Source organism: Salvelinus namaycush, chromosome 35, assembly GCF_016432855.1.
Source record: "Salvelinus namaycush isolate Seneca chromosome 35, SaNama_1.0, whole genome shotgun sequence".
NCBI classification, from domain to species: Eukaryota; Metazoa; Chordata; class Actinopteri; order Salmoniformes; family Salmonidae; genus Salvelinus; species Salvelinus namaycush.
This window is the reverse complement of record NC_052341.1, coordinates 32,380,027-32,405,811: the sequence shown is the minus strand read 5'-3', so window position 1 is coordinate 32,405,811 and position 25,785 is coordinate 32,380,027. Positions and strand designations below refer to the sequence as shown.

Genomic DNA, 25,785 nt, shown 5'->3' with positions numbered 1-25,785 from the left:
TTGGTCCGCCAATGATAGGAATGGAAAGGATAGTACAAACAAGTTACAGAATTGGCCCTTGCAGAACTACAAAAGTAGTCAACTGATTTTCAAAAGTCAACTGATTTTAATTTATGAATGTTAAGGTGTCCCATTACGGCTGTGTGCAGATACAGTGCATTTGGAAAGTATTCAGACCCCTTGACTTTTTCCACATTTCGTTACGTTACAGCCTTATTCTAAAATGGATTAAATAGTTTTTTCCCCTCATCAATCTATGCACAATACCACATAATGACAAAGCAGAAACAGGTTTTTAGAAATGTTTTAGAAATAACATTTACATAAGTATTCAGACCCTTTACTCACTACTTTGTTGAAGCACCTTTGGCAGAGATTACAGCCTCGAGTCTTCTTGGGTATGACGCTACAATCTTGGCACACCTGTATTTGGGGAGTTTCTCCCGTTCTTCTCTGCAGATCCTCTCAAGCTCTGTCTGGTTGTATGGGGAGCGTCGCTGCACAGCTATTTTCAGGTCTCTCCAGATATGTTTGATTGGGTTCAAGTCTGGGCTCTGGCTGGGCCACTCGAGGATATTGAGACTTGTCCCGAAACCACTCCTGCGTTGTTTTGACTGTGTGCTTAGGGTCATTGTCCTGTTGGAAGGTAAACCTTTGACCCAGTCTGAGGTACTGAGCACTCTGGAGCAGGTTTTCATCAAGGATCTCGCTGTAATTTGCTCCGTCCATCTTTCCCTCGATCCTGACTAGTCTCCCCTGCCGCTGAAAAACATTCCCACAGCATGATGCTGCCACCACCATGCTTCCCCATAGGGATGGTGCCAGCTTTCCTCCAGACGTGACGTGACGCATGGCATTCAGGCCAAAGAGTTCAATCTTGGTTTCATCAGACCAGAGAATCTTGTTTGTCATGGTCTGAGAGTCCTATAGGTGCCTTTTGGCAAACTCCAATGGGCTGTCATGTACCTTTCACTGAGGAGTGGCCTCCTTCTGGCCTCTCTACCATAAAGGCCTGATTGGTGGAGTGCTGCAGAGATGGTTGTCCTTCTGGAAGGTTCTCCCATCTCCACAGAGGAACTCTGGAGCTTTGTCAGAGTGACCATTGGGTTCTTGGTCACCTCCCTGACCAAGGCCCTTCTCCCCCGATTGCTCAGTTTGGCAGGGTGGTGGTTTCAAACTATTTATATTTAAGAATGATGGAGGCCACTGTGTTCTTGGGGACCTTCAATGCTGCAGAAATGTTTTGGTACCCTTCCCAAGATCTGTGCCGCGACACAATCCTGTCTCGGAGCTCTACGGACAATTTGTTTGACCTTATGGCTTGGTTTTTGCTCTGACATGCACTGTCAATTGTGGGACCTTATATAGACAGGTGTGTGTGCCTTTCCAAATCATGTCCAATCAATTGATTTTACCACAGGTGGACTCCAATCAAGTTGTAGAAACCTCCCAAGGATGATCAATGGAAACAGGATGCACCTGAGCTCAATTTTGAATCTCTTGGCAAAGGGTCTGAATACTTAAATAAGGTACACTAACAGTTAAAGGTTGTAGAACACCTACTCATTCAAGGGTTGTTTTTTTAAACTATTTTCTACATTGTAGATAATAGTGAAGACATCAAAAAGATGAATTAACATATATGGAATCATGACCAATAAAGTATTTATATGTATTTTATATTTGAGGTTCTTCAAATAGCCACCCTTTGCCTTGATAACAGCTTTGCACACTCTTGGCATTCTCTCAACCAGCATCACCTAGAATGCTTTTCCAACAGTCTTGAAGGAGTTCCCACATATGCTGAGTACTTGTTGTCTGCTTTTCCTTCATTCTGCCGTCTGACTCATCCCAAACCATCTCAATTTGGTTAAGGTCGGGGGATTGTGGAGGCCAGCTCATCTGATGCAGAACTCCATCACTCTACTTGGTAGAATAACCCTTACACAGCCTGAGGGTGTGTTGGGTCATTGTCCTGTTGAAAAATAAATGATAGTCCCACTAAGCCCAAACCAGATGGGATGGTGTATCGCTGCAGAATGCTGTGGTAGCCATGCTGTTTAAGTGTGCGTTGAATTCTAAATAAATCACAGACAGTGTCACCAGTAAAGCACCCCCACACCATAACACCTGCTCCTCCATGCTTTACGGTGGGAAATCCACATGCGGAGATCATCCGTTCACCCACACTGCATCTCACAAAGACATCGCGGTTGGAACCAAAATTCTCCAATTTGGACTTCAGACCAAAGGACAAATTTCCACCGGTCTAATGTCCATTGCCTGTGTTTCTTGGCCCAAGCAAGTCTCTTATTCTTATTGGTGTCCTTTTAGTAGTGGTTTCTTTGCAGCAATTCGACCATGAAGGCCTGATTCAGTCTCCTCTGAAAAGTTGATGTTGAGATGTGTCTGTTACTTGAACTCTGTGAAGCATTTATTTGGGCTGCAATTTCTGAGGCTGGTAACTAATGAACTTATCCTCTGCAGCAGAGGTCATTCTGGGTCTTACATTCTTGTGGCGGTCTTCATGAGAGCCAGTTTCATCATAGTGCTTGATGGTTTTTGCGACTGCACTCGAAGAAACTTTAAAATTTTCCGTATTGACTGACCTTCATGACTTAAAGTAATGATGGACTGTCGTTTCTCTTTGCTTATTTGAGCTGTTCTTGCCATAATATGGTCTTTTATCAAATAGCCCTATCTTCTGTATACCCCCCTACCTTGTCACAACACAACTGATTGGCTCAAATGCATTAAGAAGGAAAGAAATTCCACAAATTAACGTTTAAGAAGGCACACATGTTTATTAAGATGCATTCCAGGTGAGTACCTCATGAAGCTGGTTGAGAGAATGCCAAGAGTGCAAAGCTGTCATCAAGGCAAAGGATGGCTATTTGATTTGTTTAACACTTTTTTGTTTACTACATGATTCCATATGTTATTTCATTTCATGTCTTCACTATTATTCTACAATGTAGAAAATAGTAAAAATAAAGAAAAACCCTTGAATGAGTAGGTGTTCTAAAACCTTTGACCAGTAGTGTATGTCTGTTTTTTAAATATTTTTAATACATTTGCAAACATTTCTAAAAACATGTTTTTGCTTTGTCATTATGGTGTATTGTGTGTAGATTAATGAGGAAAACATTTATTTAAGTCATTTTAGATTAAGGCTGTAATGTAACAAAGTGGAAAAGGCGTCTGAATACTTTAGGAATTCACTGTATTAGGAGTGGAACAGTCTGACCTATAAGAACCTTCGTAGTAATCATGTTTCCTAGTTCACATAAGGTGTGACCACTGATAATGTCAGCATGTGAGGTCGGAAATGCATGTGCTCTTTTGTCAACGACTTTGGGAGAATCTCAATTGCATACTCCTCACGTACTCCCCTCAACCCATTGGATGAGAAAGCCAGAGGAGAGAGGACGCAATTGAGAGTCTCCCATAGACTGAAGTTTGAACTGATTTTCGTGCTCAGGATTTATACTGTAAATTACTCCATGCGTTGAAATAACACCCCTTCTCCCTCTGTGTAGCCATTCCAAATCTGTCACAATGTTATCAGAGAAAGAATATATGTCTTGGCACATAGTAGTAGTAATATTGTGTCTTTTATTAAGCAATCTCTTTAACCACAGTCATGTGTATGGATTAAATAGGCCTCAGAAGTGAGAGGAATGCAGCTCTTAAAAACTCAAAGAAACACCATAGCCTTTTTATATACAAGTGGATGGGGTGGGCATGTGCAATAGGTGAAGGGGCCGGGGTAGGCAACTAGATTAGATTCAGCCGCGGGCCGATTTTTTCCGGAGCGGATGGTCGGGGGGGCCGGAACATAATAATTTGTACACTGCAAATTGACCACAACTAAGCCCAAAAAGAGATTGTATTTGAAAAAAAACAACTTTCATACCTTGATTACACTGAGACATTATCACCTCTTTTTTTTTTTTTTTTGGGAATACTTGGGAACAAATGTCCTAAATTAAACAAATGTTGGGCTGAATTCCTGGTGATTTTAGGCTTTGACAAAACGAAACCCCCAAAACTTTTGGCCCCCCCTCAAAAAAAACCCGCTTGTCGGTCGGTTTTGGCCCACGGGCCACCTGTTGCCAACCCCCGACAGAGAGGATAGGGGGTGGGGTGGTGGCATTAGTACATGTAACCTTTGGAGTAGGGCTGGGCGCCCATGTTTGGTGGGGCTTGTTCAGTGGGGTAGGAGGCCCCCTCGTCCATGTGGGACAGGGGCACAGTGTCCTCCTCGTTGACGTAGCGCTCAAACTCTGCCTTCAGGCTGGGCCGCTGGTTGTCGGGGAAGGCCAGGGAGATGAGAGCCTCGGGCTCGCACACAAACTTGTAAACATAGCGCTCCCCTGCCACCTGGAAATACGAAGGAAAGGAATTCCTTTGTTAGATATGCTCATTAGTCGGTGTCGATATACTAATGCAAGTGTCGAACAAATCTAATCAAATGAATCAGATATACACATTAGCCATTTTAATGTAAAACATTGCTTCTGAATTAAATGGAAGAGCCAACCATATGATAGGCAGACCCATCGCTCTGAGACACATTTGAACTACTGAATAAAGCATATGGTACAGCTAGGTTTATAAATGCCTTAGTTTGTACCTTCTGCATAATTCCCTTCTCGTAGTAATAACGCAGAGAGCGACTGAGCTTGTCATAGTTCATGGCTGGACGGTTCTTCTGCATGCCCCAGAGCCTGGCCACCTGAGGAGAGATGGAACGAGAGAGTGGAGGGAGGGAGAAGAGCAAGAGGTGGTTACATCTGGGACTGTTCAGCTCCAGGCCCTCTGCTCTTCACGGGTGAATGAACACACATTAAGGAAGACAAAGTTTTTAGCATCTGCCAAAGAACACTATCATATTATTTTATGGATTGAGGTCAGATGGAGTGAGGACTTGCTCTCTGGAGCAGTGTTTCCCTATATTAATTTAGCAGGGGTGGCACACCGCTGCTTAATTGTTGCCCCCTCTGCCCAATTTTTTGTGGGGGCTATATATGTATTTTTGCGGAGACACACTTTTAAATGGATAGTCGTTGGCTCAATGACTGGAAGTCTATGGGAACAGCTAGCATGTCATTGCGCAATGTAATAGCTAGCATATAACTGCGCTAACGCTCGTAGTAATGTTAGCCTCCCCCGGCCGCTACCCTTGCCACCACTGCAGAAACAAATCCTAGGGGAAAAGCTGCTGGAGCCAATAGGAATGAATTACAAAAAATTTGCCCTGGAGGGAACAACACCTTTTTTCTTCTTTCTGCCTGCAAATCTCCAATGCCTTCACTAGGGGAGCCTCGGTGACCAGTTTTGAGGCTCTTTCTCTGAGCTAACTGGCTCATCATATCAAAAGTCCCCACATGTGGATTCACTTCCTTTTTATATAACCCATCACCACTTTTTAATGCAACCAGAGTCCCACAGTGTGCGCAGTGAAATGAGCCTGGTGCCAGGTTGTCATAGAGGCAGCATCGTGAAATATTGTCTCAACCTCAAGTTGAACTCCCCACTGACAGCCTGCTAATTCCGATACCTACGAAATGTCTCGCATCTCCAAACGAGACCAGAATGGAACCGCGTGTTGATGACAAACAGCCTGGTCACTATAGGAAGACTTGAGTGTAGATAGAGGACACGTAGAGAAGGCGTAGTTGACTCCTGACTTAGGGGTTTAGGGAATGCTGATTTCCCTGAGCAGACTACTCTCTCTGATCCTGAGTGGACACTCAACCGTAGCTGCTCTTGCAGTATGAATAATTTATGTACAGTAGCCAGATAATGGAAGTATCATTGTATCAGAATGTTTTATAAATGTCTTGTAAATTCAGTTATCTGTTTGAATAAACTTCAAGTCAACAGCTCAACTTCAAAAGCATCTCTCAACCAGTCCATTTATTTATAGGTGATGTGGAGTGAATATGAGGTGGTGGAGCTCATCTTCCATTTTGTGTGTGTGTGTATCTCCTGTTATTACGTGTGGTAAATAATGCATGGAGGTTAATGGGTAACTGGCAGTTTAGATCAGTGCATGGCCCCGGAGATGGTTTCGAAGGGTGGAGGGGGGAGCAATCTCAAACATTGAAACCTTATTCTAGAGAATGCTCAATCAGCGTTAAAGGAGCAATCAGTGCTTGAAACAATAACAAAGTGTACTCCTCTCCCCTGTTTTGGTAAAAAAGCTGGGGTTGGAGAAATCCAACCACTCTCAAATTCATAGACAGAGCTATGGACTTACCATCCATGATATCAAAATGATAGTGTTAGCCACGTTTTGAGGCTATAGACCCACATTAAAAAATACTACAGTTTACTATAGAATACTACAGTACTTACTATAGAATTATGTAGTAAACTGTAGAATACTATTCTAAACACTAGTATACCTATAACATGTGTAGTACTTACTAGAGAATGTTGTAGTATACTGTAGAATACTATAGTAAATACTACAGTATACTACGTTCCAAAAAACACTACAGTAATGTCTGCATAAACACTACAGTATTTAATTTGCATATACCCTGCCCATTCCCCTCCCCATATCCAAATTTGTGCCACCCATAAGTGAGAACCCTAAATGCCAATAATAGACCATATATTGTGTTCCCTACAGGTTATCAAAAGAGCAAGAGCTCTGAACTGTCCGTTTAGACCTAAGTTCTACCCAGCTACAGATTGGGAAAATTTGCTCTTTCAATTATTTTGTCCAGTAGGTTTTCTTCGCTATGTCAAAGATAATAAAACAAAAACACTATAGTAAATACTACAGTAATGTGAGCAAATACTCTACAGCAAGTACTACAGTCCATACTACAGTATACTATAATACACTATAGTATATACAGTGCCTTCAGAAAGTATTCATACCACTTGACTTATTCCACATGTTTGGTGTTACAGCCTGAACTCCCCCAAAAATGTGTCACCCGTCTACACACGTTACCCCATAATGACAGAGAACATGTTTTTAGACGTTTTTGCTAATTTATTGAAAATTAAATACAGAAATATAAATATTCATACCCATTTGCTCTAATGCTCATAATTCCTTTGATCATCCTTAAGATGTCACTACAACTTGATTGGAGTCCACCGGTGGCCAATTCAATTGTTTGGACATGTTTCAGAAAGAAACACCTGCCTATATAAAACCCCACAGTTGACAGTGCATGTCAGAGCAGAGACTATACCATGAAGTCCAAGAAGGTGTTTGTAGATCTCCGAGATAGAATTGTGATGAGACACACTGTACATCCTTGGTCCTTCGTACAAAATGAATTGGCTGAGATGGGAGAACTTGCCAGAAGGAAAACAGTCTCTAAAGCACTTCACCAATCTGGGCTTTATGGGAGAACGGCCAGATGGAAGCCACCCCTGAGGAAAAAGGTACATGAGCACGCCTGGAGTTTGCAAAAAGGCACGTGAAAGACTGAGCATTAGCTAAAAGAAGCGCCCACCTAACACCATCCCTACCGTGAAGCATGGTGGTTTCAGCACCATGCTATGGGGATGCTTTTCGACTGCAAGGACTGGGAGACTGGTAAGGATAGAGGGATCAATGAATGGAGCCAAATACAGGTAAACCCTGGATGAGAACCTGCTTCAGAGTGCAAATGACCTAAGACTGGGGCGAAGATTTACTTTCCAACAGGACAATGACCCCATGCATATAGCCAGCAAATCTGGAATGGTTTCAGAACAAGTATGTGAAAGTCAGAATTGAAAATCTGTGGAAAGACTTGAAGATTGCTGTTCACCACCGCTCCCCATCTAACGTAACAGAGCTTGAGAAAATCTGTTAACATTTCTAAAAACATGTTTGCACTTTGTCATTATGGGGTATTGTGTGTAGATGGGTGAGCTTTTTTTTAATCCATTTTGAAATCAGGCTGTAACAAAACTGTGGAATAAGTCAAGTGATATGAATATCTTCGGAAGGCGCTGTACTACAGTTTTTTTCTTACTACAGTATTTATACTGAACAGAAATATAAATGCAACATGTAAAGTGTTGGTCCCATGTTTCTTGATCTGAAATAAAAGATCCCAGAAATGTTCCATATGCTCAAAAAGCTAATTTCTCTCAAATGTTGTGCACACATTTGTTCATGTCCCTGTTAGTGAGCATTTCTCCTTTGCCAAGATAATAATGTATTTTTTTGTTCAGTATATATTCTAGTAAACTGTAAATACTACAGTAAAGTCTGTAAAAACACTACAGTGAATAATACTATAGTATTTAAACATTGTATACGCTAGTATTTTTTTCATGTGGGTAGTGTTTTTAACATTTTTACATTTACAGTGTTTACAAACATTGGAGTAAAACAGGCTTGTATTTTGGGTTCTGATGTGGTACGACAGTTGAACTAAGCTCATGAGGCGTTTATAAGTTAAATTATTCAAGACTCAAATGGGTCCATATTCATTTATAAGTCCAGAAAGGAATGTAGCAACTGCAGATTGCCCCTTTAAATACCTCTTACGTCTGACACTGCAGCACATAGCAGAGGGAACTTAGCCTACTTCTAATGGTTAAGCCTATAATGTTTCTGAACAAAGAGCAAAGATCCCAAATTGGGAGATGCCATTACAAGGCACAAACCGCATTAAATACCTCTTATGTCTGTCTCTGACCTCCCAAACAAGCGAACTTAGCTTTGTTCTAACAATTCTTTCCAAACAGGACATGATACATTTTGTTACTGTAGATATAGCTCCATTAGAGATGTCCTTACTGTAGTTCTAGTTACTCTAGATCTTCGACTTGTAGGTTGGGCCTTACCTCCTCAGGCTCGATGAGTTTGAACTCCATGCCGCGGCCGGTCCAGGCGATGAAGTGGGCGTTGCCCGGGTCGTCCAGCAGGGCCACCAGGAACTGCCAGAGCTGCAGGGATCCCCGGCGCTGGTAGGGGGCCCCATCACGGAACACGCTACCCCCCTCCTGCTTCACCTCACCTGGAGAGGAATAGGGACACCGGAGGTTGGACTAGGCTGTAGGCTCAGGCTGGTTTAAGGAAGTAGGCAGATACCATTGACATACGACCACTACTAACAAGCATGGTAATGTGGGCAAAGCTTGTTTACCATTACTAATAGGATATGGATAAGACTGTCATTTTGGGTTGAGTCCAATCAATGGCTGTCTTGACATGCTTAAGACACTGTAGTAACTGCAACCATGTGAGGGATAGTTGATAAGATGATTATCTTGAGAGTCAGGGAATGGTGCGGATGAGTACCATGATGGTGCATTTCCACTGAGGATTTACCCCAGTGTTTTATTCTATTTTTGGGGGTTTCCATCTATGCAGGCCGGTACCCGTGTCTCACTGGGTCACGGTTCCGGCGGACCTGCTCTGACTTCAAGGCAAGGCTCTGGGTACTTTTCAGCTTTCATTTACATAGCAGCGGCTAACTGTGAACTTTATTCAACACCTTCTCACAAAGCAACAGTCTTGAATGATGCGGAGGTTGTTGCTTCTGCTCGCCGCGAGTCTTTAGTTTGCCACCAATGCTCCTTATAGGACACATCACTGCACTCTATACTCCTCTGTGAACTGGTCATTTCTGTATACCCGTCGCAAGACCCACCGGTTGATGCTTATTTATAAAACCCTCTTAGGCCTCACTCCCCCCTATCTGAGATAGCTACTGCAGCCTTCATCCTCCACATACAACACCCGTTCTGCCAGTCACATTCGTTAAAGGTCCCCGAAGCACACACATCCCTGGGTCGCTCCTCTTTTCAGTTCGCTGCAGCTAGCGACTGGAACGAGCTGCAACAAACACTCAAACTGGACAGTTTTGTCTCAATCTCTTCATTCAAAGACTGAATCATGGACACTTTTACTGACAGTTGTGGCTGCTTTGTGTGATGTATTGTTGTCTCTACCTTCTTGACCTTTGTGCTGTTGACTGTGCCCAATAATGTTTGTACCATGTTTTGTGCTGCTACCATGCTGTGTTGCTACCATGTTGTTGTTATGTTGTGTTGCTACCATGCTGTGTTGTCTTGTGTTGCTGCCTTGCTATGTTGTTGTCTTATATCTCTCTTTATGTAGTGTTGTGTTGTCTCGTTGAGATCTTTTGTCTTATATTTATATTGTATATATGTTTTTAATAATCCCAGCCCCCCGTCCCAGCAGGAGGCCTTTTGCCTTTTGGTAGGCCGTCATTGTAAATAAGAATGTTCTTTACTGACTTGCCTAGTTAAATAAAATAAATAAAAAGTGTCACACTCCTGATGGAAACACAATAACACTAGAGGCAACATTAACATAAAACAGTGGTGACCCACTGGTGTGGGGGTACGTCTAATTGGATAAGCACCGTATGTGTGGGAACTTGGGTCAAGCCGCTATAAGTAAATGGTGCTCTAACTCAGTGTGTTTCGCTGGTTCAACCTGTGCAGTAGCCCTCAGGCTCTCCCCTCACGTCAATCACCCCCCAGCGCACAATGGGAAACTGACTGTCACCTTGCTCTCCATGACACAGGAGCCTGGTCCCTACCTCACGTACAGGGGAAACAAAACCCGCTAACTCAGCTCCAACCAAGAGCCTGTCACGCAAAAAAAACAACTCTAAAGCTTATTGTTCAGTCAGCAACACTCTATCTGATACTATTGGCACTTATAGTGTGCTGATACCAAACGGAGAGACACGTGATTTGATTAAATGGATTCTGTTTCTCTCCTATAGAGAACGGACAGTGGACTCCCTCAGTGCCATCACCCATAACCATTATCTGATCTCAGGGACACTTATTGAAGTGGATTGGAGTGTGCGAGTTTTAGGCTCTGTGTCTTGAGCTGACTTCTGGACAGTAGATAGCAAGTTGTAAGGCTCACCTTCGAATTTCTCCGGAACGACACAGGAGTCGTTTTCAAAGAGATAGCCTGTAAAACAAGACAGGTGTTATAATTAGTTCTTCAAGTTGTCTTGGGTGGCTTTAACTTGTATGCCGAATCTTGAATCACATCATGGCAAAATGAACGAGTATGAATATGGTGAATTCGCCCATGACACATGTTGAAGTGGTTGAGAAGAGTACACTCTTTATTGGATGTACTTATCCACCTCAACACAAATGAGTAGAGTACATAGTGAGAAGCGGAGGATTCCTTCATGTAAATATCTCAAAAGGACTCCATCTTCCTTCTTCCTTTTGTTTTAATATTTTATTTGAAGTGTTTAATACTCTGACGATCCTTAATAATACAGTCTGTCTTGGGAATGGCTGTTCAAGAGTAGTTCCTGAGTTCTCACTAATTTAAGAAATGGTCCTGGACAATAACTAGAATGGTGTGACAAACAAAGGGAGTGAAGAGGAGGAGTGTTTTTCTTTTCTCAAGGAAAAATACACAGGCTTTTTCCAGTAGAAATGTTTATCCAGAGATCCTTGAGGCAGGAAAAGGCCAGAGCCTCTGCCAATGGAAACATAGCGACACCTCCGGTTAGCCAATGGAAATACGGACACTGGGCTGGTTAGCCTATGACCGCAATGCTACAGCCGGTAGCAAGGCCTCATTTAAATAAATAAAAAATGGGAGAGGGAGATTCGGTACATGTAGTATGCCCCTCCCATCTACAGTGCAATGAACCGGTGGCACAGACTTTTGGTAATAAGGCACGCATGTAAAAAAACAAACATGCTGCAGTCATAATGCATTATAACATTAGTCATACGTGTCTATGAAGTATCTATGAAGGGTTTATACATGCTTCTGACAAGTCATTATTCATATAACCTAGCTACCAGAGTTTTTGCTTACCTTCATTGTTGTGCTGGGGGTTGGGGTACCCCTCGCTGTGGTGGTACATTGAAGGACATCCAGGCACGTCTGCAGGACAGAAACACAAGCATACACCTATTGCTCAATGCAGTGTAAACTTTCTCAATGTACAGATGGGTTTTCTTCCTCACTCTATCAATACCAGGCCAATGTCCACAGGGAGAGAGAGTATTAATGTGCATATTTTGGTTTGATCGCCTCGAGCCCTGCAAGGACAAAACCTTCATTTGTCATAATATCACCTGTCCTCGAAAGTATTTTTAGGCCATGAGTAAGCACCTAGTGAGGAGCAGCAGTATAGTGTAGTACAGTGGTAGAGAATGGTGAGTCTGAGGTGTCAGCACTCTGTCCATCCACCTGACATTTGTAATACAGGTCAGTAACTGGACACACCCTTACAACCAGCCACAGCGCAAATGGATGAGATCTTTGTATATCTATCAATCCCTAATCAAATGTTTTATCACATTTCTATTTCCTGAAGTTGTATAAATTGAAAACCTCTCTAATCAGGGGTGGGTGGTGGATGTTTCTCCTTATTGCTAATGGTTGTGGTCCGGTTGGTGACGACCTGGTCTCATCTCATATACAGTATAGTGTATGTGTGCCTGTGTGAGTGAGTGCATGCACATGCATCTGTGTGTTTGTTTGTATGAGTGGCTGAATGGCAAGAGCAGGCAAGAGTGGGTGAAGCTCTAGTCTCCTGCACCTCAGTAGTGTGGTGAGTTTGGTGACTCACTCCTGGGGAATTCAGTTGCAGTGCTGTGGCTCTGATAAGATGTCACTGGGGGAAATCAGACTCTTCATTCCCGGGCCAGCACTCTATCACACTGTAAATAATATCACTGCCAGCCAGTGATGGGGAGATTTGAGGCGATCGCACCAGTGTCAATTGTGTGCTGGCTGGTGTAGCTAGCTTTTGTAAGCACACATTATTTTACGAGACGGAAATGTAAATGTAAAAAATACTTTATTCGCAAGCCTGAACCACATACAGTGGGGCAAAAAAGTATTTAGTCAGCCACCAATTGTGCAAGTTCTCCCACTTAAAAAGATGAGAGAGGCCTGTAATTTTCATCATAGGTACACTTCAACTATGACAGACAAAATGAGGAGAAAAAAATCCAGAAAATCACATTGTAGGATTTTTAATGAATTTATTTGCAAATTATGGTGGAAAATAAGTATTTGGTCAATAACAAAAGTTTATCTCAATACTTTGTTATATACCCTTTGTTGGCAATGACAGAGGTCAAACGTTTTCTGTAAGTTTTCACAAGGTTTTCACACACTGTTGCTGGTATTTTGGCCCATTCCTCCATGCAGATCTCCTCTAGAGCAGTGATGTTTTGGGACTGTTGCTGGGCAACACGGACTTTCAACTCCCTCCAAAGATTTTCTATGGGGTTGAGATCTGGAGACTGGCTAGGCCACTCCAGGACCTTGAAATGCTTCTTACGAAGCCACTCCTTCGTTGCCCGGGCGGTGTGTTTGGGATCATTGTCATGCTGAAAGATCCAGCCACGTTTCATCTTCAATGCCCTTGCTGATGGAAGGAGGTTTTCACTCAAAATCTCACGATACATGGCCCCATTCATTCTTTCCTTTACACGGATCAGTCGTCCTGGTCCCTTTGCAGAAAAACAGCCCCAAAGCATGATGTTTCCACCCCCATGCTTCACAGTAGGTATGGTGTTCTTTGGATGCAACTCAGCATTCTTTGTCCTCCAAACACGACGAGTTGAGTTTTTACCAAAAAGTTCTATTTTGGTTTCATCTGACCATATGACATTCTCCCAATCTTCTTCTGGATCATCCAAATGGTCTCTAGCAAACTTCAGACGGGCCTGGACATGTACTGGCTTAAGCAGGGGGACACATCTGGCACTGCAGGATTTGAGTCCCTGGCGGCATAGTGTGTTACTGATGGTAGGCGTTGTTACTTTGGTCCCAGCTCTCTGCAGGTCATTCACTAGGTCCCCCCATGTGGTTCTGGGATTTTTGCTTACCGTTCTTGTGATCATTTTGACCCCACGGGGTGAGATCTTGCGTGGAGCCCCAGATCGAGGGAGATTATCAGTGGTCTTGTATGTCTTCCATTTCCTAATAATTGCTCCCACAGTTGATTTCTTCAAACCAAGCTGCTTACCTATTGCAGATTCAGTCTTCCCAGCCTGGTGCAGGTCTACAATTTTGTTTCTGGTGTCCTTTGACAGCTCTTTGGTCTTGGCCATAGTGGAGTTTGGAGTGTGACTGTTTGAGGTTGTGGACAGGTGTCTTTTATACTGATAACAAGTTCAAACAGGTGCCATTAATACAGGTAACGAGTGGAGGACAGAGGAGCCTCTTAAAGAAGAAGTTACAGGTCTGTGAGAGCCAGAAATCTTGCTTGTTTGTAGGTGACCAAATACTTATTTTCCACCATAATTTGCAAATAAATTCATTAAAAATCCTACAATGTGATTTTCTGGATTTTTTTTTCTCTTTTTGTCTGTCATAGTTGAAGTGTACCTATGATGAAAATTACAGGCCTCTCTCATCTTTTTAAGTGGGAGAACTTGCACAATTGGTGGCTGACTAAATACTTTTTTGCCCCACTGTAACTGCCTAAGGCCTAGTGGCGCATTTATCTATCATTTTGATTTGATTTGGTCACATTAGGACTATGAGGTCCTTGTGATAGAAAGTCTGAGCAGGCAAAATAGCTGGCCAGCTCTTATTTGTGGCACAACACTCAGGCAGGCCCACCAGCCCCCTCAACTCCTCCTCCTCCTACCAAAAGAGTCCAGTTTATCCACAGACGTCCTTTTTATTTCCTCTAAGACTGTCCGATTCCTTCAAGCACCAAGTTGAACTTTCTGAGCACTGTCCGGCTTCTATCAAAACATTAAAAAGTCCAAAGAATTTAGATCGTCGGTCTTATTGTATTGAGAGGTATGCGGGTTTCAGCGCCGGGAGGCTCACTTTGTAGCTGTGTTTGTCCACTGTGTCCATAAGACCCAAGGGAAACACGACAAAGACAGCTCTGCTCCCAGTTGACTGTCACTTATATGCACAACATCCATGCCGTATGTCACTTATACACCGTATTGCATTTCCAGCCCTTGTGTTTGCATCCTAGCACTGCTTAAAGGGAACCGCCAGGGCTTTGGGGCTGTGCTGTGGTGGTAGGGCTGGTTCTCAGTTTGTTGTTGCCAAGGCCCATAGCTACCCCCACCCTCTCCTTCCCCCTCCCCTCACCCCTCCCCTCCACATCCCAGCCAGTGAGAGGTTCGAGTTACTGCGGCCACGCTCATTTTTCCATTATGAGTTCATCTGCCTGCAGAAAGGAAACTGCTGTTGCAACCCAACACCCCAGAGTGCTCCACTGGGGACTCTAGTCTTTCCAGTGCCCTCCATTTTCTCAATGAAATTCCTCTGCCTTCCTTTCGGTGAGACGAGCGAGCGGCGAGAGGGAGCGGGGAGGAGTGTAGAGGAGGGGGGAAAAAAACTGAATTACAGACAAGAGTCAGAGACCTTTTTTTGCAAAGTGTCAGGGAGTTGAAAGGAGGAGTTTGGAGGTAGAGAGGGGGTAGGGAAAAAGTCTGTTGTAGATATAGAAGTGTCTGTTTTTGGACATTTTGTTCGAAGGTTAGCCATACACAGGTTGGCTCAAAGGAACTTTTGTAGGACCGAGAGCAAAAGCCACAAAGCAATATGTACATAACATTTCAATGCATAGGTAATTGGGTTGTATACATCTTATGTCCTACAGAAGGCCTACATGTTCTTTTGAGTGACATAGGATTAGTTTGGGTATGTTTTGCAGTGTTCAGTGTGCTGATTTGTCAGGGAGGAATGATGCTCGGCGACTTCCATTAGAGATTAACTTCTCTCAACAAAAAAAACATTAGCTATTCATTATAGATAGACTATTTATACTACAGGGATTGCTGACAGTCAAAACATTCTCATACTGTATCTCTGTCATTCCGCTCTCGGGCCCACCATGATTTAATCACTCACCAGGCTCATAGGTGTAGTCAGTCGGCTCCTGCTTCACCATCATGTGGGCAGGGGGGAACCTGTGAGGATGGGGGTGGGAGTTTTGGGGTTGGTGAGGTGGGTGAGGTCCGTGCCTTGATCCATGCCCTGGCCCAGGCCCGTGTCCTTGTCCTGCCATGTGGGCAGCCCTCTCATACAGAGGGTCCAGATACTCCTGCTTGAAGCTCTGCTGCAGGTAGGGCAGACAGGGGTCTGAGTGCTGCCGATGGTAGCCACCCCCGCCACCACCACCACCACCTCCACCCGGTCCTCCACCTCCTCCTCCACCGCCACCACCTCCGGCTGGGGCAGGGTGCATTCGCTGGAAGGCCTGCCCTTGAGGGGGGAACCCCGGGGGGCACATGTCTGCTGAGGGGGCCTGATAACTGGAACTGAGAGAAGGGAAGAGAGGGCAATGAAAAACTATCAGTATCAAATCAAACTTTAGTTGTCACATGTGCCATATACAACACAGTGAAATGCTTACTTACAAGCCCTTAACCAACAATGCAGTTCAAGAAAGAGTTAAGAAAATATTTACCAAATAAGCTAAAGTAAAAAATAATAAAAGGTAACACAATAAAATAACAATAACGAGGCTATATACAGGGGGTACCGGTACCGAGTCAATGTGGTACAGGTTAGTCAAAGTAATTTGTACATGTAGGTAGGGGTAAAGTGAATATGCATAGGTAATAAACAGTGAGTAGCAGTAGTGTAAACACAAATGGGTGGGTTGGGGGTCAATGTCTCCCGGGTGGCGCAGTGGTCTAGGGCACTGCATCGCAGTGCTAGCTGCGCCACCAGAGTCTCTGGGTTCACGCCCAGGCTCTGTCGCAGCCGGCCGCGACCGGGAGGTCCGTGGGGCGACGCACAATTGGCATAGCGTCGTCCGGGTTAGGGAGGGTTTGGCCGGTAGGGGATATCCTTGTCTCAGTATGTAAATGTAATAAAATGTATGCACTCTACTGTAAGTCGCTCTGGATAAGAGCGTCTGCTAAATGACTAAAATGTAATGTAAAAAATGTAAATAGTCTGGGTGGCCATTTGATTAATTGTTCAGCAGTCTTATGGCTTGGGGGTAGAAACTGTAAAGGATCTTTTTGGTCCTAGACTTGGCGCTCTGGTACCGCTTGCCGTGCGGTACCAGAAGAGTCTATGATTTCGGTGACTGGAGTCTTTTACCATTTTTTGGTCTTTCCTCTGACTCTGCCTAGTATATAGGTCCTGGATGGCAGGAAGCTTGGCCCCAGTGATGTACTGGGCCATACACACTACCCTCTGTAGCACCTTACGGTCAGATGCCGAGCAGCTGTAGAACTTTTTGAGGATCTGGGGACCCATGCCAAATCTTTTCAGTCTCCTGGGGGGGAAAAGGTGTTGTCGTGCCCTCTTCACGACTGTCTTGGTGTGTTTGGGGCATGATAGATCATTGGTGATGTGGACACCAAGGAACTTGAAACTCTCGACTCGCTCCACTACAACCCTGTTGATGTTAATGGGGGCTTGTTCGGCCCGCCTTTTCCTGCAGTCCACGATCAGCTCCTTTGTCTTGCTCATATTGAGGAAGAGGTTATTGTCCTGGCACCACACTGCCAGGTCTCTGACCTCCTCCCTATAGGCTGTCTCATCGTTGTCGGTAATCAGGCCTACCACTGTTGTGTCGTCAGCAAACTTAATGATAGTGTTGGAGTTGTGTTTGGAGACGCAGTTGTGGGTGAACAGGGAGTACAGGAGGGGACTAAGCACACACCCCTGAGGGGCACCAGTGTTGAGGATTAGTGTGGCAGATGTATTGTTGCCTACCCTTACCACCTGGGGGCGGCCCGTCAGGGAGTCCAGAATCCAGTTGCAGAGGAAGGTTAGTCCCAGGGTCCTTAGCTTAGTGATGAGTTTTGTGGGCACTAAGCTAAGGGGTTTGTGTTGAACGCTGAGCTGTAGTCAATGAAAAGCATTCTCACATAGGTGTTCCTTTTGTCCAGGTGGGAAAGGCCAGTGTGGAGTGCGATTGAGATTGCGTCATCTGTGGATCTGTTAGGGCGGTATGTGAATTGGAGTGGGTCTAGTGTATCTGGGATGATGCTGTTGATGTGAGCCATGATGTGAGTGCTACAGGGTGGTAATCATTAGGCAGGTTACCTTCGGTACCTTGGGCACAGGGACTATGGTGGTCTGCTTGAAACATGTAGGTATTACAGACTCTGTCAGGGAGAGGTTGGCAGTTGGTCCATGCATGCTTGGTAATCCATCTGGCCCCGCGGCTTTGTGAATGTTGTTCTGTTTATTAAAGGTATTGCTCACATCAGCTACCGAGAGCGTTATCACACAGTCGTCCAGAACAGCTGGTGCTCTCATGCATACTTTAGTGTTGCTTGCATTGAAGCGAGCACAAAAGGCATTTAACTCATCTGGTAGGCTCGCGTCACTGGCAGCTCGTGGCTGGGTTTCCCTTTGTAGTCCGCAAAAGTTTTCAAGCACTGCCACATCCGAAAAGCGTCAGAGCCGGTGTAGTATGATTCAATCTTAATCCTGTATTGACGCTTTGCCTGTTTGATGGTTTGTCTAAGGGCGTAGCGGGATTTCTTATAAGCGTCCGGATTAGTGTCCCGCTCCTTGAAAACGGCTGCTCTAGCCTTTAGCTCGATCCGGATGTTGCCTGTAATCCATGGCTTCTGGTTAGGATATGTACATAAGGTCACTGTGGGGACGACGTTGTCAATGCACTTATTGATGAAGCCGATGACTGAGGTGGTATTCTCCTCAATGCTATTGGATGAATCCCGGAACATATTCCAGTCTGTGCTAGCAAAACAGTCTTGTAGCGTAGCATCCACATCAAAAGCACATTATTATGTCACCCACCAAAGGCATGCACTTTTTTGGCACAAGTTTAAGTATTTCGTACAGTACAGGGGGTAATACCTGGGGTTCATGGGGTAGTTGTTGTGGCTGGGCAGTGGCTGGGAGACGGCAGGGTGGTTCATGTTGTAGGCCATGTTGTCAGGCCTTCCACCAGCGCCTCCGACTTGCTTGGGGGAGTAATGGTGCTGCATGGGGGACATGGGTGTCCCTTGGGTGCAGGAGCTCTTATTTGGTCCTGCAGCCCTCTTCTGCTCGTAGGCACTGGAAAAAATACACACAAACATGGTTTATGAATCCCAATGTGGTTTATGAGCACTACCATGGCATCAGTAGTAGGCCCTAGCATTAATAATACAGGTCAGTAAGCCAAACTGGGCTTATGGAGGACGGCTGTTTTGTAGTTACTGGCGTTGTGGTCAATAGCTTGTGGTCTAGTCATTCTCTTTGCCGCACTGACTTATGTCCGATAATTGACTGTAATTGGCTGACTAGTGACTTGCTATGGACCGTCTAACTCTAAAATGTTTGTAAACGGGCCATAATTAGCTGTGTACTATACAGTGGCAAGACAAACTATGTGAACCCTTTGGAATTACCTGGATTTTTGCATAAATTGGTCATCAAATTTGATCTGACCTTCATCTAAGTCACAACAATAGACAAACATAGTGTGCTTAAACTAATAACACACAAATTATTTTATTTTTCTTGTCTATATTGAATACATAATTTAAATATTTACAGTGCAGGGTGGGAAAAGTATGTGAACCCTTGGATTTAATAACTGGTTGACCCTCCTTTGGCAGCAATAAACTCAACCAAACGTTTTCTGTAGATGCGGATCAGGAATTTTGGACCATTCATCTTTACAAAACTGTTTCAGTTCAGCAATATTCATAGGATGTCTCGTGTGAACCACTCTCGAGGTCATGCCACAGCATTTTAAATTGGGTTGAGGTTAGGACTGACTGGGCCACTCCAGAAGGCACATTTTCTTCTGTTGAACCCATTCTGTTGATGATCTCCTTCTGTATTTTGAGGCAGTGTCCTGTTGCATCACCCAACTTCTGTTGAGCTTCAATTGGCAGACAGATAGCCTTCCATTCACCTGCAAAATGTCTTGATAAATTTGGAAATTAATTTTTCCGTCGATGATAGCAAGCTGTCCAGGCCCTGCAGCCCTAAACCACGATACTCCCTCCACCATACTTTACAGTTGGGATAAGGTTTTGATGTTGGTGTGCTGTGCCTTTTTTTCTCCACACATAGTGTCATGTGTTCCTTCCTTCCAAACAACTCAACTGTAGTTTCATCTGTCCACAGAATATGTTGCCAGTAGCGCTGTGGAACATCCAGGTGCTCTTTTGCGAACTTCAGACGTGCAGCAATGGTTTTTTTGGACAGCAGTGGCTTCTTCAGTGGTGTTCTCCTATGAACACCATTCTTGTTTAGTGTTTTACGTATCTTAGACTCATCAACAGAGATATTAGCATGTTCCAGAGATTTCTGTAAGTCTTTTTAGCTGACACTCTAGGATTCTACTTAACCTCGTTGAGCATTCTGCACTGTGCTCTTGTAGCCACTCCTAGGGAGAGTAGCAACAGTGCTGAACCTTCTCCATTTATAGACAATTTGTCTTACCTGATGAACATCAGGCTGTTAGAGATGCTTTTGTAACCCTTTCCAGCTTTATGCAAGTCAACAATTCTTCATCTTAGGTCTTCTGAGTTCTCTTTTGTTCGAGGCATGGTTCACATCAGGCAATGCTTCTTGTGAATAGCAAACTTACATTTTGTGAGTGTTTTTTTTATAGGACAAGGCAGCTCTAACCAACATCTCCAATCTCGTCTCATTGATTGGACTCCAGGTTAGCTGACTACTGACTCCAATTAGCTTTTGTAAAAGTCATTAAGCTAGGGGTTCACATACTTTTGCCAACCTACACTGTGAATGTTTAAACGATGTGTTCAATATAGACAAGAAAAATATAATAATTAGTGTGTTATTAGTTTATGCACACTGTGTTTGTCTGTTGTTGTGACCAAGATGAAGATCAGATCCAATTATATGACTAATTTATGCAGAAATCCAGGTAATTCCAAAGGGTTCACATACTTTTTCTTGCCACTGTTGTGCTGACATGGGTACCTGGCGTAAAGGCACTGCTCTCCATTGGGGTAGGTGAAGGTCTGCTTGTGGCTACAGGATTGGCTGGGGTCGGAACCTGGGCTCTGTGGTTCCTTCTTGATGGTGACTGGCGGGCTGTGGAATGCCACCGCTGTAGAAGAACAGAGGCAGAAAAGGAGGTTGGCGCACATGGATCATTTTCTTTCCCCCTCTGTGGTGTCGTCAAGCTCAAAAGGCAGAGCAAATACTTCTGTCCACACAGGAATCTCTAATACGAGCCAGAACACTTAGGTGACAGTCAATTGAAAACAAGGGATGCAGACAGACACATCTAAGCACACGTAAGACACATGTGCGTACACACATTCCTGCAGTTCATTTGGAAGCCGTTGGTGTCCTCGCCCACTTTTGTCCTCTCCTCCAGACACAACACCAGCCATAACATCCTGTGTACCAACACAAAGGCAAGCCAAACCTAAACCACGACACTGGCCAAGACACTGTCTTTGGATGAGCAACAGGCAATGTAACATTTTGGTCAGCATGATGTTCGACTGAGACATAATACATTCTTTATTTCCTTGGCAAACAATGCTATATCATTTTTTTGGTATTTCAGTTTAAGAACTTTCTTCTCCAAAGGGAAATGGCTAGATAAAAATGTTTTGTCTTGGTTTAGTTCTTCGTTTGCGAACATTCTGAGCTGTTTACCAGACGCTTCTTTTCTGCGGTCTATATATTTTCTTCATGTTCAATCCAAACTCCACCTAAGATGTCTACTGTCTATCAAGCTCCTCTCTTGGTGAGGACCTTTGTCTAAAAGGCCACACAAATCACCAAAAGTGGGGCTTCAAACTGTGCCGAGGCTGTGTTTATTATGTGAGGGGAGGTTTTCACCGACTGTACAGCACAGGATGTTTTTCTGGCCCTGAGAGGGTAAACAGCAGCAGCTGTGCACTTCCAGCTGGGGAGGCCTGTGTTTATGTGTGTGTGTGTGTGTGTGTGTGTGTGTGTGTGTGTGTGTGTGTGTGTGTGTGTGTGTGTGTGTGTGTGTGTGTGTGTGTGTGTGTGTGTGTGTGTGGGTGGGTGTGTGTGTGTGACTGCAGTGGGTGTGGTGCTGACAGAACAGGCCCCGCTGAAACCCGACACCAGGTAATTACATACTGTCTGTATCCCATTCACAAAAAGGGAGGAGAAAAAATGCAGCGACTGACTGTAAAAGGCGGCGAAAGGGACTTCTACAGCTATTCAAAGAGAGCAACACAGTAGAAGAGAAGGCTAGAGAGGAATGGAGAGGCCAAAAGAAAGAGACAATCGGGGAGAAATGTAGACAGAATGAAAGAGACTGAGAAAGAGAGGGAGAAAGCGACACACAGAAAGACAGGCAGGCAGACAGACAGGAAGGCAGGCAGGCAGGCAGGCAGGCAGGCAGGCAGGCAGGCAGGCAGGCAGGCAGGCAGGCAGGCAGACAGACAGACAGACAGACAGACAGACAGACAGACAGACAGACAGACAGACAGACAGACAGACAGACAGACAGACAGACAGCTTGTAGAACAGAGGGAATCCTATTATTTTAGTCTCCCCTCCTTGACAAACCCGGGCAGGTGAGGAAGTGTTGGCTTTAGAGTGCGATCAGAAAGGATTAGAAAGTATTTACCCAGATCTCCCACACAGACACATTAAGATTGCAGCCCTCCAAATCCTTCTGCTCTCTTCACTTCTCTTAATACCCAGGGCGGCACATGACTGACTGACTTTCGAACACGTCTATGAGAGTGTGGGATGTGTTTGTCTCACATATTGACCCTCTCACTTTGTGCCACAGTCATGAATGGCAAACAATCCATGGTGTGTCGTGTGTACTGTAAACAAGTCCAGTCACAATGCAGCTCAAGTGGGGCAGACATATTGCCTTTTGATGTGGCCCCGCTTCTGAGGACAGCCCTCAGAACATGTTTAATTTCAAAACCTGCATACTGCTCCGAACAGCATCGAGCCAAGAGCATGGGTCGCTGTTTGAGAATGAAGCACAGCACTGTTCAATAGTGAATCGGTGGAGATTCGTCTGTCAGGATCTACAATATGAATTACTCTTGTAAATGAGCACGGGATGGCTGTGAGTGTGTGTGATTGCTGCTGTTGTTGTCTGGCACATTTCCTCAATTAGCAGAAGTTGGCTGACTTCCCCGTTAACGAAGCCCTAATGAATCAAATGATTTATCAAGCCCAGGATCAAAGGACGGGAGACATTGGATTAGTCTACATCCCTTGATGCTTATAGAAATATCCCAACATTTGAGCATATGAATTGTTTCAGTTGTATTTGATATCTTCTCTGGCCTGGCACTGCAAATGTGGCACCAGCTTCCCCCTGAAGCTAGGACAGCAGAGTCCCTGCCCATTTTCAGAAAACTTCTGAAACTCTACCTCTCCAAAGAGTATCTTAAATGAATGACACGGCAGAAAAATGTGGATTTATTTCAAATAGAAAAAGGTTGATTCCTAAAATGTGCGGTTTCAAAACGGTTTAACAAATGACGGTTTTACAAATCTTGGAAAAAAGTTATATTATTGAGGTTAATCCAGTTCAAATTATATCAAATTTGCCCCCAAAGTTTATAAAGTAGTGGCAGTCATATAAACAGTTTGGACAGCATTGCCCTTCCCTGTTGGTTTCATTTTGGGACATTTGACCCCAGTTTACAGGCGCTGGTTTCTCTCTCTGCAGCTCTGTTAGTAGTTACATCCCTTTTTCTCCAAGATCCTCATATTTTACTTCAATGAGTTTTTTCTAAAGGGGTGTGGTGAACTTAAACATAATGTACTGTATAATACCCTAGAGAAGTGTTTAGATCTTTCTGGACAGATACTGTACCCATAAGGTACCCAGTGTTAAAGCAGAGAGGGGATGAGTGTGTCCTCTCTTAATATTTGAAATGGGTGTTGGGGGGGGGGGGGTACCGTATATGTGAACACATCCTAACATCTCAACATCCTTAGGTAGGGGTCGGTAACTTTAGAGACGTTCACTGCTGATGCGCTTGTCTTATTCTCCCCACAAAATATACGGAGTAGGGCTATAGGGCATGTGGAAAGTATTCTTCTTGTGATGAAAGTTGAACGTTTGAATCGTTTGTATCTTTCGATTGATGCTTTCTCTGGTGTCTCACCATTCACTCCCATTCTGACCACCCCTATAGGCAGGATGACCCAGGTTGGGGATGGGGGGTGGAGGGAGGAGCAGGCGGACTTTACATATGTAAATGATGAAGATTTGGGGGAGGATGCAGGGTGAAAGGTGATGGTCATGGTTGAGTGCTTCAGGAAGTGGCGGGATTATTATGGAAGGGGGGCTGTATTCAGTCAACACCCACCGCAAACAAAATGTCAGGACCGGAGACCTCCAACCCCTTCAAAACTCCACCCCCCCCCCCCTCCCCCCCGCCCACACAAAAGGGTCTTCAGCTGGAACACATGGGGGTAGTAGTAGGAACTCCTCAGGACTGAGGAGCCGCCAGAAGCTCGTCTGAAATGGGACATTCCTCTGAGGCTTAAGACAGGAAGTGCTAAAGAAATACCTTGTCACAGCCATGCTACTACATTGTGTAACGCAAAGAGGAATTCAGGGTTAAGAGTGTTGCGTCATCAGGAGACTTAAAGTTGAAAACGTAAAGTATCAAGAAAGAATAAAAGAAATAGGGTATGTATCTCGTCTCACTATCCTCTTGTGATCTTCAGTTTGTTCAGGATTCCAATCATAGCTTGGTAGCTAATGGCAATGATCAAACAAGTGGCAGCCAGGTTTGAATGCCAGGTAGGAAACTCCCCTCCCCTGTAAACTTCTCAGTTTATTTTATACAGAGCATTTCCTACCATTAAAGGTTCTCCTCTAGGGGAATTTAAACCTGAACTCAATGAGAGAGGATCTGGAGAACTTTACATTGGGGTGTTTATCTCTGGGATGGGAAGTCTCTGGAAGTCTGCAGGCCGTGACAGCTTCTGTACCCGCCAGCCAGCTAGTGAGCTTCCCAGTGACTTATCATTCTGGTTCAGGGCCGGTTCCAGGCATAAGCGACATAAGCGGTCGCTTAGGTCCCCAGGCCGCTAGGGGGCCCCCCCAAAACTCAGTCAGGGTCTCAACTTACTGTTGAGAGTTAGAATAGTAGAATACACAAGTTCGAAATTTGGTTGTGCACCAGCAGTCAGTAATGTCAGTCACTGGAAGTCACTCAATTAGCCATTTTAGCTAATTGAGTGACTTCCAGTGACCGCTTATGTCGCTTATGGCTGAATACCGACCGGTCACATGCCCAGGGGCCCTGACCTCTAGGGAGCCACTATTGATTTTGTTAGTCCCTCTCGCCTAAACATAATTAACATGGTATAAGTCATGGCAAAATGTGTAGAATTGCAGGAAATTTACTTTAAAACATACATTTGTATTTTCACCGTCAAGAGGGGGGGCCACTAAAATGTTTGGCCCGCGGGGTGGGGGAGGGGGGCAATGTCAAATAGGGTGAATAGTATTGCAAACTACTGCCATAGGTAAACCATGAGAATGAATGGAGGTGTATTTCAACTGTCACAGGACTTTTCCTTGAATGTTAATGATATAGCATTTCTTGCATTGGTATTAGTATTACTCTTTCTAAAAAGCCAGAGAGAGAGAGAGAGACCTGGTCCCCCACCGGCCAATTGATCCCAACGATGACAGATCCATAAAAACAACAAGGATTATAATATCACAATGGCTCTAAAGGTTTTGAAGGGAACTAAATTGTTTTCTGAGATATGTTATATAGCATTCCTCTGTCTGACTCTGTGGACCGGCTCAACAATAGTTGTATACGGTATGTTATGATGGCAAAGGTCAAATATATCAACACATGCTGCTTCACCTACAACTAATTCTGGCACCTTTTCTGTTGAAGTGATTCTTATTTTCA

The 25,785-nt window shown here is 44.3% G+C and overlaps 1 protein-coding gene across 1 annotated transcript in view; it reads right to left on the bottom strand.

The window, feature by feature from the left end:
• Positions 1–3,931: 3,931 nt before the first annotated feature.
• The window catches only part of LOC120029885 (ETS translocation variant 4-like), a 43,156-nt gene continuing 21,302 nt past the window's right edge, over positions 3,932–25,785 (bottom strand). Inside the window, exons 5-12 of the mRNA XM_038975193.1 lie at positions 20,858–20,987; positions 18,770–18,970; positions 15,830–16,239; positions 11,804–11,872; positions 10,880–10,927; positions 8,815–8,987; positions 4,637–4,738; positions 3,932–4,383 (exon numbers count right to left, since the gene is read on the bottom strand). Coding sequence (XP_038831121.1) covers positions 4,156–4,383; positions 4,637–4,738; positions 8,815–8,987; positions 10,880–10,927; positions 11,804–11,872; positions 15,830–16,239; positions 18,770–18,970; positions 20,858–20,987 — 1,361 coding nt within the window. The 3' untranslated portion in view covers positions 3,932–4,155. The remainder of the gene's footprint in view (positions 4,384–4,636; positions 4,739–8,814; positions 8,988–10,879; positions 10,928–11,803; positions 11,873–15,829; positions 16,240–18,769; positions 18,971–20,857; positions 20,988–25,785) is intronic.